Here is a 15,846-nt window from a genome sequence, read left to right on the forward strand (position 1 = left end):
TTCTTGAAAAAAAGCACTCCTGAAAAAAATATGTTTGGAAATTTGAGAAAATTTCCAGCAATTTTCTCTCTGAAACTTCGAAAATTGGGCAATTATTTCCTGAAATACATCCTCACAAAGAATTCGAATCGATTAAAATGAATTTCTCTAAGTGTCATCTAATAAGCCTACAATTTTCCACATACGATATCTCGGAACCCGACTTTTAATTTTAAAATTGTGAAATTTTCTGATCTCTTCAATAAGAATAATTTAAAAAAAATTAAAAATCAAGTTTAACTTTTGAAAAGGTCTCAACATTAATATTTCTCCATATTTCATATTTTAGACCAAATTATAAAGCTTTTGAAATAGAATTGATTGAAAAGATCAGAAAATTTCGCAAAAGCTTAAAGATATCGTCAGTGGAATATTTCAGGCTGATTAGATGACACTTAATAAAATTAATTTTCATCGATTCGAATTCTGTGTTAGGCTGTATCTCAGAAACTAATCTCTCTATTTTTAAAGTTCCAACAAGAAAATTGTGAATAGTTTCTCTTCTTTAAAAATCAAGAGTGGGGGCAAAAATGAGATAACAAGTCATAGTCTCAACATTTGAATGTAAATAGTAGTTTATGCAACAAGTTGCAAAAAGAGGATTTTTTCAGCACGAGTCGTACATTTATCCAACGAGGTTCACCGAGTTGGATAAATACGAAGAGTGCTGAAAAAATCAAGTTTTGCAACGAGTTCCATACAACATTTTTTGCAATTCCGAAAAACACCCATTGAGTGAAATTTTAAGTCAAATTTTCATGTATTTTGTCAATAAATCGTTTAAATCAAAAAATGTTGAAAAGTGTTACTTTTCGAAACAAGTGCTGAAAAGTTCAACTTTTCAGCACCCATTTCAGTGCTGAAAAGTAGAACTTTTCAGCATTTATTTTGAAAAGTGTTGCTATTCGATTCTGTTATTTTTGGTACAGAAAAGTAGGCTATTTCGTCGTTCAAGAATGACAGGAAAAGTAAGTAGTTTCACGACGGAATTGCAAAAAATACATTTTACACTAGTTCAGTTGTTTTGCAATCATTCGTTTCAAATTTTATCAAACAGTTTGTAATGTACTTTTCGTTCGCAAATTCCATTTTGCTTTGAAAAATGATATAAAATTATGTAAATGTAAAAAAATGATTTAAAAAAATATTGTCTCCTATTTAAGATTATGCACCGTCACGAATTATGACTCAAAAGATGTATTTTTAGTCCCCTGAAACATATTAAAAAAATTCGAAGATACAAAAAATACGTATTTTGGGAATTAAACTTTTAGTGAAAACGTTTAAGTGAAAACCGCTCATATTTTATGACAGGAGTATCGAACAACTAGATTTTGTTTTAGAAAAAAAACGGGTTTTTTAAGGTACAAAAATTATCATATTTCGAAATATGGGAACTAAATGACCCACAATTATTAAGAATGTTGATCCTATTCAAATTATTTGGTAAAAAAATAAATTTTCACAAAATATAGTATTTTTACAAATTCTAAAAATTTTATGACTTGAAATATGTGAGTATCAATCGACGCAAAATTTTGTATAGGTTTTCTTTACATTACTATTTCTAGTGTAGTTTACTGAAATTTTCGAAAATGCCGTATATTTTTTAAATAATTTGAATATAAGTATCACCCGTCGCAAAATTTTGATTAATAGCTTTGAAGAATTTGTAGTTCAGGGTGGCCACTCAAATCTAATTTTAAAATTCCAGACTTTAATGAAATCTAAAAAAATAGGCATTTAATCATACCAACTCAACATTTTTTTATAAATAAATTAACATCATTTAAAATTAAAATTAAATTTAAAGAAATACAAAAGCAATTGATTAAGTAATACTTATGATTCAGAGAAAAAACTTAAACAATCAGCCTCTCAAAAAAAAATTAAAAGCATGAAAATACTTAAAATGTTACGGTGCATTTTTAAAGGGCATTTTTCCCTCGGTTTAAATTTAACAAAGAATAGGGTTGTGCAAAATGTTTAAAATTACACAACTTAAATTTTATTCCTAATTTAATTTTTAATGAAAGTGCGCTCGAAATATCTCGGAATTCAGGTCACAATAAGTTTCAATAAAGTTTTCTTTTTAACATTGTGGATTTTCACACTCAATTTAAAAAATCAATGTTAGTGTATTTTGTATTTTTTTCAATGACAAAATCCAGTTCAAAATAATGTGTGCTTTAACTCCTTGTTAATTCAAATAAATTGGAATAACAAACATTTTTATAACAGACTAAATGAAAATTTCTAGAACAAATTTTGTCAATTTTGTCAATTTTACCATTTTTTTTTCGTACTTTCAAAAAGTTAAGATTATATTTATTAGCATTTTAAAACGAATAACATTTTGATTTTATTAAAAGTTGAGTTTTCCAATTGATGAAAAACAAGCTTTATTCACATTATTTACATTTTTTATATAAAATTTTACGGAATTCTTGCAACATTGAATATTCCAGTTAAAGAAGTTTTCAAGCACAGAAAGCCATTTTTATTGGATTTTTCCAGTTTCAGTTTTAGTTCAATAATATATAACTAATTGAAGTTTCATCTAAAAAAACACTTCTTTGCCGTAAAACACAAAGTAAAAAATCTTGTCAATATTACATAAAGGAGTTTTTTCCAGATTTTGTGTCAGGAAAAAATGCAGTATTTCCTCTAAAAATGTGTAAATTTTCTGAATTTTATGACTAACTCTAGATTGCAGTAAAATTACATGAAAAAGAAGTAATATTTCAACCTCAAAATTGACAATCTTAAAAATTAAAATATTTTTTTACGATGAACTGTTCAAATTTAAATGTTTAATCAAAGAAAGGTATATTTGCAACGCCGTTCATTTTTAATATATTTATTTTTTTATAATATTGATAAAATTGGTGTTACAGCAACATGAAAATCGAATCATGTTGAATATAAAATAACTTTATTTTCAATATTTGAATATCAATACAAGGGAGTTTGATGAAAAGTTTAATCTGCAATGATTAATTTCAATTGCAACGAGCACCAATTAAAACCCAGGAAAAACTACTCCCTCGCAACAAACCCCATTCCGACCCCCTTTCAATGAAAACTTTTCCCAGCGAAACCAAACAGGTTGCCAATTAGAGGAAAGAAGTAAGAAAAAAAAACAACAAGAAGCAAAATCACCAGCAGCTCATCTCCGATTTCGCAAAGTTTTTCCACCCGTCGCCCGTTTAATTGCCCGATTAAAGTAATCCAAGTAATCCAGCCCGGCCAGTTTTCCATCTGGCTGCTGCGCAAGGTAACGATGGTAACCATTACGGAGGGACGACTCCTTCGCAACGCTGATGGTCATCGCCTCCTCGTTCAATCTCGATTAGAAATAAAAGCTTGAAAAAAAAAACACATCACTCCAGGAATCCCAACCAATAACAAACAATTAAAAACTCTCATCAGGAGTGCCGCCGCCGCTCGTCGTCTCCGAGCGCAATTCCGGAACCGGATCCGTACCCGAAGGGCAGAAATCTGATCCACCTAGTTGATGATTCCGGTGAAGCGATTTTCCTTCATTGAAAATCTCGGAGTAGCAACAGCAAAAAAAAATTAAAAGCTGAAGCATTCCAACCATTTCTCGTGAACGCAGCATGCCATGAAACGTCAGGCGGAACGTGTCGTCGTCGGGGTCTTGACGACGACGAGAGCTCCCTTCTCGGGATGTTGTCGATGATGTCGACGGTCACAGTCTACTTTGTTGTATCCTGCGATGGTGTGGGAGTGGGACGACACAGGATGAGTTGGTAGTTGTGATTGGAGTAGGCGAGCGGAACCCGAGGAAAACAGTTGTTCGATTTTTTTCTTAGAGGGACTTCCCGATCACGGACGTCAAAGTCAAGGTACCCCCAGCTAGTCATCATCAAAGTTGATGTGTTTAGTGAACAAAGTGATGCTGAATAGGGGTCTACAAAGGTAAGTACAGAGAACTTGAAAGCTTCTCAATCACGGACTTCAAAGTCAAGGTACCCCCAACGAGTCATCAAAGAAGTTGAAGTGTTTAGTGAAAAGTGTTCAGTGAAGTGTTCAGTGAAGTGTTCCGGGATGCTGCAAGGTGATCCAAAAATCGGTAAGTACATTCTGTCAACCTGTCAAACCAACTGTCAAATCTGTCAAACTACCCCAGCACGCCTGTCAACTACATGTTGCTCGCAGCAGAACCAGTCCTACCCGGCAGGACATTTCTGCTCGGGTTCCGCTAGTAACAAGCGTCCTGGTGCACTGGTAGTTGTAACCGGCACGAACGCCACCCACCCTGTAAGTGGGTGTTTGTGGGTGGTTTCCTACCTGTCACAAACACTACTTTAAAGCGCTCGCTCTCCCTCTCACTCTCTTGGGGAACGCTTCGCGCTGTAAACTTATTTACACACAGTTGCTCCTTGGCGGAGGGACGTGGAATCCACCCCCCTCGTCGTCGACGTCGTCGAAACCAGACTAGACTGTATGGTGACTGATTTTGCTCAACTCCCTTGGTGGCAGGCAGGGAGTTTTCACTTTCTCCAAACATCTCCCACCGCCGCCGGCCGCCACCTACCGGTTACTAGAGATACTTCCTGGGGCCGGCTCGATTCCTAGAGCCTAGAGAGCTCATGGAAAAGTTGGTCCTGTTTGCCATTTCCCAAACCTCATGCATGGTGGTGGTGGCGATGGTGATTCTGCGCATTTCTGGACGGGTTTTTTTTTTGCTCGGAGTTTCGAGGCTTATTACACAAACCGGCGAAGCGAGCGGATTTTCCAGCTTTTCGTGCGTTCTCGAGCAAAACTAAAATGGTCGAGGACGAGGACGACGTCTGGTGGTGGCCAAGCCTTGGAGAAGGCCGCAGATGCCCTTTCGGCCACATCAATTGGACATGAATTATTCAATGTTTCAAATTGTTGATAGGATTAATGTTTATCTGGCTGGGGCGTGCTGGCGGGGCCGGCGAAATTTTCCCAGAATAGCAGAACTGGTGGGTGGGAGGTTGAGATAGAGGGAGAAGGGTGGAAAAGTCGATTTTTCTTGCCCTGAAGAAGACATCAGCCGGCTGGAAAATAGAGTAATTTTGAGTCATAATTGAGCTGTGAGGCTTTGAGCGTGAACGATGGTTGTAATTTTATGATTTTTTGAAAGAGCACAAAAATATTATAGTTGGCACAAATTGTGTAAAACCAATGGAAGTAAAAGTAACATCAACTGGTTTAAAAAATGTAGTGATATTGATAAAAAGTGCAAATTCACAAATTACTTGGATAGGGCACAAATCTTTCAAAGGGTAAATATAACACAGAGCAGGAACTAGAACTTTTATCTTAAGAAGAGCACAAATGAATAGAATTGGGCACATATTCCCAAAAGTACTTAAATTGAACTATGGGCTCAAATTGTTCAAAATTCATAGTTCAAACAGTGGGCACAAATTATTATTCATATTCATCTGGAACAAAAATCGCTTGTATTGGGCAAAAATCATGCAAAGGGCAAATTTGTAATACTTCAGGTAGAATTTGTTTTCGTCACAAATTAATAAAATTGGGCAAAAATTCCCAAAAGTATTCAAAATTTACGAAGTATAAATGGTTTTCATTTTCATTGAGAGCACAAATTCTTTGGAGTGGGCAAATTTATCATACTTCAGGCACAAGCTTTTTTCATCTTCAGAAAAGCACAAATCAAAAATATCACATCGCTTTGGAGTGCAGACTGGATTTCGCCATGTAATAGAGGAGCGCTAGTTAATCCAATTGGACACAAATTCCTAAAAGTATTCAAATTGACACAAATTGTGTTTTTTAAATATTTATTGGGAACACAATTATTTGGATTGGGCACAAATCATTCCGATGACACATCTATCATACAGCTGTTTTCATCTTAAGCAGAGCACAAATTAATTCGAATTGGGCACAAATTCCCAAAAAATACTCCAATTGAAAATTCTACAAAATACGTTAATTAACAAGTGGGCACAAATTTTCATATTCTCCTAGAGCACTAATTACTTAGATTGGGCACAAATCGTCCAGTGGGCAAATTTTTCATGCTTCAGGTTAATAAGGTTACAAATTATTTTGCATACTCATTGAGAGCACAAATTATTAGGAGTGGGCACAAATCATTCAGACGCCATGTATAAGAAGAGCACAAATTAATCCAATTGGGCACAACATCCCAAAAGTGCCTAAATTGAGCTGTGGGCTCAAATGCAACACAAATCTTCAATCAAACAGTGGGCACAAATTACTTGGAACGGGCACAAATCTTTCAGAGGGCTCATTTATCAAAAAAAAAAAACAATTATAAAATTAGGGCACTGATTCTACAAATTCACAAAAAATCATAAATCATGCAGTGCACACATTGTTCTATTCGTATTGAATGTCAAAATTTTTAGGTTTTGGTACAAAATGTAAAGAGGGCACTCCTTTTTACTCATAGAAAGAGCAAAAATTGGCATTTTTTGTTAAATCGTCAAATTAATTAAGTTTGTAAAAAAACTTCAAATTACCCATACTGAGAAATGGGTACAAATTTCATATAAAGTTTAATTTAAGTTACAAGTTTAAAAGGGCACAAATTCCTTTAAGTGGGGCAAACATTTTTGAAAGCTTACTCATTGATCAACATACAATTCTTGTTTAAATTTTATGAGTCTAACAAAGATCACAAATTCTCTAAGCCAAGGCACAAATTATCTATGTGATCCACTGAAAAGGCAAATCCACTAAGAGCACAAAATTGTAATTTGTCAAATCAAATCCAATAAACGAGCAAATTTATCCGACTCGCTCAAATTCCCCAGAAAATTAGGTTAATCACGGCGATAGCTTCATTCCCCGAATTAGCAAATAAACACAAATAAACAAGTCTCACTTTCCCCGCATGGTTCCCAAAAATTAACAACATCCTTATCATGACCCACGCCCTATAGCAAAAGCTCTCCCTCCAGCCCCTCTCAAAAAGTCATCATGCTGCCACCACCCACCGGTTGCCCAACCCAGCTCTAAAAAGTCCAACTTTTATGCTCACATCGTGTCCTGTGTTCACCTCTCTCTCTCTGTGTGTAGGTGTGTTTGTGTTGTGTATCGTACACCTTTGCAAAAGGCAATAAATTATGAGTCAGAAAGAACTTCCTCTTCCCGGCTGTGTTTTTTTTCCATTCTTCTTTTTCCCTCTTTTTTCATTCAACGGCACTAAGGCAGAGCATAAACAAAAACATAAAAACCTTACGCTACCAAACCGACTCAGAGAGACCGACGACTCTTATCAGCAAATCATATTCTCGCACACCCAGTCCAAAGTCAGTGTGAGGATAAAAATGGCACAGATGGCACCACTGCCAGTTTAGAAGAAGGCGCTGCTGGCCACACCGGTTCGGGCGGGGGCGAGAGTTGCCTCTCTTTTTTATGGTCGTCTATTACAATTTTATTACTGGGAAAATGCTGGGTAGCCCCTTGGCGCGACACCGGTTGGTGGCGAGAACGGTTTGTTTGTTTGATGGATTAAATTTGTTAGAAGTTGCGAGCAAAAGCATTTTTGTTTTGAGAGCTAAACAGGGAAGTGATTTGAAACTGCCTTACCAAAACCTCACACAACCACAAAGAACCTCTATTAACCTCATGCAACCTCAAATAACCTTCCACAACCTCAAAAAACCTTCCGCAACCTCACAAGTAACCTCACACAACCTCAAATTATCTTTCAAACTACCTTACACAACCCAAATAGAACTTCTAATAACCTCACACAACCTCAAATAACCTTCCACAACCTCACAAGTAACCTCAACTTACCTTTCAAACTACCTTACACAACCTCGCACAACCACATAGATCCTCACACAACCTCAAACAACCTTATACTACTTAACACAACCACATATAACCTCACACAACCTCAAATAACCTTACACAACCTCACGGGTAACCTTACTCAACCTCAAATTACCTTTCAAATTACCTTACACAACCTCACACAACCACATAGATCCTCACACAACCTCAAACAACCTTATACTACTTAACACAACCACATATAACCTCACACAACCTCAAATAACCTTACACAACCTCACGGGTAACCTCACTCAACCTCAAATTACCTTTCAAATTACCTCACACAACCTCAATTAACCTTCCACAACCTCACAAGTAACCTTACACAATATCACAACCTTTCATACTACCTTACAGAACCTCACACAACTCAAATACAACCTCAAATAACCTTCCACAACCTCACAAGTAACCTCAAATTACCTTTCAAACTATCTTACACAACCAAATAGATCCTCACACAACCTCAAATAACCTTCCAGAACCTCAAACTACCTTACACTACCTCACACAACCACATAGAACCTCACACAACCTCAAATAACCTACCACAACCTCAAATTACCTTTCAAATTACCTTACACAACCTCACACAACCACATGGAAACCTCAAATAACCTCACACAACCACATATAACCTCACACAACTTCAAATATCCTTCCACAACCTCACGGGTAACTTCACACAACCTCAAATTACCTTACACAACCGCATAGAAACTCACACAACCTCAAATAACCTTCCACAACCTCAAAAGTAACCTCACAAAACCTCAAATTACCTTTCAAACTACCTTACATAACCTCACACAACTCAAATAGAACCTCTAATAACCTCACACAACCTCAAATAACATTCCACAACCTCAAATTACCTTTCAAACAACCTTACACAACCTCACACAACCACATAGATCCTCACACAACCTCAAATACCCTTCCACAACCTCAAACTACCTTATACTACCTCACACAACCACATAGAACCTTAACACAACTTCAAATATCCTTCCACAACCTCACGGGTAACTTCACACAACCTCAAATTACCTTACACAACCGCATAGAAACTCACACAACCTCAAATAACCTTCCACAACCTCAAAAGTAACCTCACAAAACCTCAAATTACCTTTCAAACTACCTTACATAACCTCACACAACTCAAATAGAACCTCTAATAACCTCACACAACCTCAAATAACATTCCACAACCTCAAATTACCTTTCAAACAACCTTACACAACCTCACACAACCACATAGATCCTCACACAACCTCAAATACCCTTCCACAACCTCAAACTACCTTACACTACCTCACACAACCACATAGAACCTTAACAACCACATATAACCTCACACAACCTCAAATAACCTTCCACAACCTCACAAGTAACCTAACACAACCTCAAATTACCTCATACAACCTAATATAACATTTTAAACGACCTTACCCAACCTCAAGTAACCTTCCACAACCTCACAAGTGACCTCACCAGTGACCTCACCAGTGACCTCACACAACCTCACAAAACCACACAAATAACCTCACACAACCTCAACTTCACACAAATTTAAATTTCCTCAATTTTAGTAAACTTTTATCTCACACAAAGCTAAGGGATAGCCTCCCTAAGCTGTAAAGCTGGCCAACGTGCAATATGTGGGCTTGACAAATACCAATATAGACCATTAACGGCGCGTGCCTGGTGGCCCACCTTGGCTAGCAAAAAAACATGAAAAAAAAACACGAAGAAAAAGCCAATAAGAGGTGCGAATGAACCCAGCGACCATTACATCGTCCTGCACGCACGCATTAAATGCATCGGTCACCAATACTAGGAGAATCATTTTGTGCGTAACTTCCCTTTTGCTTCTATTGCTTCCCTCGCCCCAAAAGCACGCAAGTGCGTGTCGAGCGAATAAAGTTTCTTCCCGCGCCAGGAGTTATTGCGATTTTCCCCCAAGTCAAAAACAAAAAGTAATATTTGAAAAAGAAGCATGAAATAAAATAAACCAAGAAAAGTTGGCATCAAAGTTCTTTCCCCTCTCCCTGCTTAAACGGATGATGGTGCGAAGCTCCCCAGAGATTTTGTAGAAAAAAAAAATAAATTATCGGGGCCACAACAGCCCGAAACTTTCCCCTTACGGTCTAGCCGCGTCATGTGAGTGTGTGTTCGTTCGCGTTGACTGTCATTTTACGACAAGTTTTCCCTTAAGAGCAAACAGGGAGTAGCAGCAGGCTATGACCAAAGAAGGACTCTGTTGATAGGCTGGCTGGTATACATTCAGGCGCAAACCCCCGGAAGAGTGTAGTGCAAACACACACACACACAGTCAATGTCTCGTCAAGCTGGCTTTCGATAAAAGGTTTTTCCTCCCGAAGTATCTCTTGAGAGCGAACAAACGGACGGTGCGAGTGAGTGTGTGCGAGGGCAATGATGGATGTGTTCGATTATAAAGTGTAGTGTAGCGCGAGTATTACAATATGGGGAGTGTGTTGTTAAAAGGTAAGTGCGGTGTCGTCAACTGACATGTGTCAAAAGTTGCGGGAAAGTTTGCCGCGTTCGAGTCCAGAAAGTTTCATTTCTGTGAAAGATTACTTGGGAAAGTTAGCGAAATTGTTTTGGAGTGATTTATTGAATGAAGTGATTATTTATGAAGAGGGTTTCCCTAACACGGACGTCAACATCGAGGTACCTCCTAACGAGAAAGTTACTTTTGATATGCTCCAGATAACGGATTCGCAAACGGTAAGTACTGGTGAAAAGTGTAGAAAAGTGTTCAAAAACGTTTCCCAATCACGGACGTCAACATTGAGGTACCTCAAATGGAGCAATTCTTAAGTTGATTTCCAGGGGTAAGTACTAGTGTAAAGTGGTGAAAATCGAAGCTGTATCTGTTTGGGGTAAGTACTTTCTGTCAACCTTCCAAGAATCTGTCAATCCATCATCTGAAAAATGCTTCAGAATGATTGATTGTAGTTTGAGTAGGGGTTTCCCAAACACGGACGTCAACATTGAAGTACCCAAAACCCCCATTGAAGGTAAGTAAATTCTGTCAAACTGTCAACAATCTGTCAAAAGTCTGTCAATGCAAAATCTAAAAATTGATTTGGAATAATTTATTGAAGTTAGAGGAGCGTTTCCCTAACACGGACGCCAACATCGAGGTACCCCCTAAAGAAAATTTACTTCTAATATGCTCCAGATAACTGATTCAAAACGGTAAGTACTAGCCAAAGAGTGTTCAAAAACGTTTCCCTAACACGGACGTCAACATTGAGGTACTAACAACAAGATCGATATAAGAATCGATTCTCAGAGGTAAGTACTAGTGTAAAGTGGTTAAAACTGAAGCTGTATCTGTCCAAGGTAAGTACGTTCTGTCAACAGTTTATCAATTATTAATCAGGGTGACCACTCAAATCCCATTTCAAATTTCCAACTTTTTTAAGAGTTTTCCAGAAAGCTCAAATAATATAATTTCTCATCTTAAAAAATAATTAAATAAAACTCTCTATAAGAAAAGTCAATATCAACCACCCAATAAAAAAAAGTGTAAATTAATTTAAAAAAATCCAACTTTTGGCAATTTTTATAAACACAAAAACAAAAAAAACAAAATATAAAATGCTTCAAAAATGGAAAGTCATTATCTATAAATCAGAATGGAAACATAAACAATTAGTCCTCGAAAGTAAATCGAAAGTTCAAGAATACTTACAACTTTCATGTTATTTTTTAAATTGGCAAACGTATAGTTTTTGATAGTTCGTTTCAATTGGAAACGGCAAAAAGTTAAAGATAACTTAATTTAAAATTTCATTCCAATTTTATTTTCTCCACAATGTCTGAAAAGACATTAAAAAAAATTGCATCAACTTAGAATTTTTTGCAATTTCAATATTTTCTTCATGTTTTCAAAACGTAAACTTTGTTTCAATTTTGGATGTTATTCGATATTTAAGTTTTCCGAAAACTGAAAATCAAGCTTTATCTATAAAAGGTAATTTACTCACACTCACCCCTAAAACACCCACAAAGTTCAAGGGCAACATTTGGAAAAAAGTTTATTTGAAATTACTAATGAATTTAGTTAAACCATTAAAAATATTTACGGAAAAAACATTGCCGAACTCAAGTTGGAATCTGTTTACAAATATTCAGTCTATGTGACAAAATGAAATAGAATCATAACTCTAGCTGAACACATAGGATCTATTTTTATTTTAGTTTTTCATGGAATTTACCTCTTGTTGATAAGCAAAATTAAAAGAAATCATTTGATTCTTTAAAAAAAATGAAAATCTGAGTCAACTACATCCAATATTTGAATGCCTTACATAGCTTTTCCATACTCAAATATATTGCGCCAAACTTTTTTCAGTAAAATCGCTGTATCTCGCTAATAGTTCATTTTAGTTTGAGGTCTACATTGATTATTGTGTAAAATTGTCCGGGGAACACGATGGTGATAAAATAAAACAAATAAAAATATGAGGAATTGGTCAAAACTGAATTTTAATACTTAAAACATTAAAATATAATATTAGAGGGCAAACTTGGGATTTCTGTTAACTATCGCTAGATGAACGTTCCCTCCAAGTTTGGTCCAAATCGGTGAAGATCGAGTCCAAAAGTGTACTCAGTTGACCTGGAATGACCCATATATTGAAATAGTGAAAAGAACCTTAAATTTAAAGTAAAGCAGAATTGAGTGAATTTAATTTGAAAATTTTACAAAATATTATAAAATTATTCAAGTTTCAACATTAATTTTCAAACAAGAATGCTTGGAGTTCCCGAGTTTTTGACAAAAAAAAAATGATTTACAGAAGTTTGAGGTGGGTTTCCCTAACACGGACGTCAACTTCGAGGTTCGAGATTACTCATATCTGAAACGTTCCAGATAACTGATTCGCGACGGTAAGTACTAGTGAAATGTGGGAAAAAGTGATCAAAAATTATTCCCAAATACGGACGTCAAAATTGAGGTACCTTAAATTTAAATTTTCAAAAGTTGACAGGCAGGGGTAAGTACTAGTGAAACGTAGTGAAAAATTAGGCTGCATTTGATCAAGGTAAGTACTTGTGAAAAATGTAAAAAAATGTTTAAAAACGGTTCCCCAACACGGACGACAACATTGAGGTAACTCAAAGTGATCAATTGTTTAGTTGACTCTCAGGGTAAGTAAATTCTGTCAACAATCTGTCAAAAGTCTGTCAATCCAAAATCTAAAAATGGTTTTGGAATGATTTATTGATGATTTAAGAAAGCTTCCCTAACACGGACGTCAACATCAAGATACCCCCAATAGAATTTTTTCCTGAAACATTTCAGATTATAGGTTTGCAATGGTAAGTACAAAAGAATAGTGTAGAACAGTGTTTAAAATGTCTCCCAAACACGGACGTCAACATTGAAGTACCTCTAGTGGACCAATTGTTAAGTTGACTATCACAGGTAAGTATAAGTGTAAAGTGGTGAATAAGAAGCTGCGTTTGTTCCTGGTAAGTACAATCTGTCAACATGTTGCTTGTGAGAAGAGTAATTTCCCTTAAGAACTGTTCATTTTTTAAGTAAAGAGAAGTGCATACTCAGGCATTCTGTCAAAAGTCCGTCAATCTGTCAATGTATAAAATAGCTCAAACTTACCATGCCCGTCGTCCGGTCCACCGCCAGGTGGTTCAGGGTTGAATTAAAAACTATTTGACTAACTAGTCGACTGCTAAGGTTCTCTGTGCCATTTGCAGCTCCCCCGCTCCCACTCGTCCCCGCTGTTCCCCCTCCTTTCAGCGAGGGAAAGCTGCTGCTCGCCAGTGGCTGCGCGCACAGAATCTTGATGAGAATGATAAGGATGATACCGCACCACTGGATTCGCTCCATTGCTATGAGTTCTGAAAAAGGTGGAAAAGAGAACTTGGGTTAGAATCGAACTTTTCTGCGTGTAACTGTGACGACGACGACGCGTGGGGGGTGGCACATTCCGGAACGACGGTTGTAATAGTAGGTTTCGCAACCGGCTGTGACGTTTGACGTAGTTACGGTTCTTGGATGGCTTCCCGGTTACAACCTCGTGGAAGGGGTAATAAGCCAACTCAGGACTCATTCATACGCTCAACGCGCACGGTTTCCCACACACGCACGCACAGTATTTCCATAGATCAAACGCGAGGCAGACTTGGCGTAGTCATCCATCAGAGAGGGGAGTTGATGTATCGAGTTCACACGTTCGGCCGAGGAGGTTTCGAGCAGCCGCGCTCCGCGACGGAGGCAGTCAATTATGAGTAATAATTCCCGAACAAAAGAAATTCGACTCGCTCTGTGGGCCTCACCGAATCGGCGAATCAGTCATGGACCAGAGTAAGACCTGGGGAACCCGAGGGGAAGGTAACCTGAAAAGCTCCTTAAAATGCAATAATACAACGTAGTTGGCGTTGGCTGGTCGTGTGCCACATAAGCCGCAGACGCGCGAGACATATCGTAGTGTGCCATGAGTCTGCACGACACACTCGCTAGTTTGTTGTACACACGAAATCGTAGGAGGCCACGCCGTGGATGATACCTTTTCTGCGCTCTTCGCTGTAGCGCACAACACAACATATCTGGGTTGCCGGGACGGACGGATGGAGAAGGTCGTCTTTGACGACGACGATGCTGACTGGCTTGCCCGGCTATTGTGTGCGGTTCTGCGGGCCAGCCCGGCTGAGCAGCGTATGGCTTTAGATCTCCAATTAGGAGGATTATAATGGGTCGGGGTTGTTGGCTTTCAGGCTTGGAAATTGATAACTTTGAAGAGGTGCCCCCGGAAGTGGTCGTTCAATAACGTTGTTATCTGGATCGCTGGAGGGGATTTATGGCACTAACAAAGAGGGGGGATTTCCCTTACACAGACGTAAGAGTTGAGGTACCCCCTCCTTGTTATTGTTAGAACGCTCTAAATTAAGCTAAGTTTTTCAAGCTTCTCTATCACGGACGTAAGAGTTGAGGTACCCCCTCTAAAAATTGTAGTTTCAAGAACGTTCCAGATTGAGGATCCGCAACCGGTAAGTACTAGTGAAAACGGTGAAAATGTGCAGCAAAACAAAGGGTAAGTACCATCTGTCAAACTGTCAACTGTCAAAAACCTACCAGTTTCGATAGAATCGCAAACGTTCCTGTTCGAACACTCGCAATTCTATCAAAACCAGCTTACAGAGCTAATCCGTTGCACAAAGGTGGGCTAACCTCACGCCAGTTATGCAACCAAGCACGGATTAGCGCCTGTCGGATTACCAGGAAGCTTCTTGGAAACCGTGTTCCGTTTCTTTTCAAAACAACCCCCCTCCCCCTGCTTAACGCCAGCCAATTGCGTCACACCGTCGCTTTTATTAGAATAAATGAAGGCATTCGTGCAAATTAAGGCGCGCGAGCAAATGATTTGTCATCTGTCAGAAATCGCTGTCATTTGGGTGCGAGACAAGCGAAGGGTCTTCTCCCTTTGCCGCAACATCCCACAATTTAAAAAGAAGAGTGAGGTGAGAGCGAGGGGGTACACAAAAGCAATAAATTTGATTGCTCCTCACCCCGGAAGGAGGAGGAGGATGAGCAGAACCGGGTGCGGTAAAAAACACCCAAAACAAGTGATCATTTTAACATAATCAACCAACGTGAGCGCGCACAAAACGTAAACTCAATAATGGCGGGGCGTTAGGGTGATAAGAATTGTGTTTTTAGCATTTAAGGTTGAACTTCCCAATTACGGATGTCAAAGTCGAGGTACCTCCTGGTAATCACGGAAAAAATGACGAGTAAACTATTTATAACTGTCAAATTTGAGTTGTTCGGAGCTGGAAGTAATCAAAATCGGTAAGTACTCTTTAAGGTTAGCTGTCAATCTGTCAACTGTCAATATTCTGTCAAACACTAGAATGGCGTAGTTTTGATGCCACAAAACCTGGTCATCCTACCGTTTCTACTAGTGA

The 15,846-nt window shown here is 38.0% G+C and overlaps 1 protein-coding gene across 4 annotated transcripts in view; it reads right to left on the reverse strand.

Moving 5' to 3' along the window:
* The window catches only part of LOC6038321 (plexin-A2), an 82,999-nt gene that overhangs the window by 32,686 nt on the left and 34,467 nt on the right, over window positions 1-15,846 (reverse strand). For all 4 annotated transcript variants that reach the window (XM_038250924.1, XM_038251021.1, XM_038250867.1 and 1 more), the window contains one exon: window positions 13,538-13,779. In XM_038250924.1, coding sequence (XP_038106852.1) covers window positions 13,538-13,768 — 231 coding nt within the window. In that variant the 5' untranslated portion in view covers window positions 13,769-13,779. The remainder of the gene's footprint in view (window positions 1-13,537; window positions 13,780-15,846) is intronic.

This window comes from Culex quinquefasciatus, chromosome 1 (assembly GCF_015732765.1).
Source record: "Culex quinquefasciatus strain JHB chromosome 1, VPISU_Cqui_1.0_pri_paternal, whole genome shotgun sequence".
In the NCBI taxonomy this organism is placed as follows: Eukaryota; Metazoa; Arthropoda; class Insecta; order Diptera; family Culicidae; genus Culex; species Culex quinquefasciatus.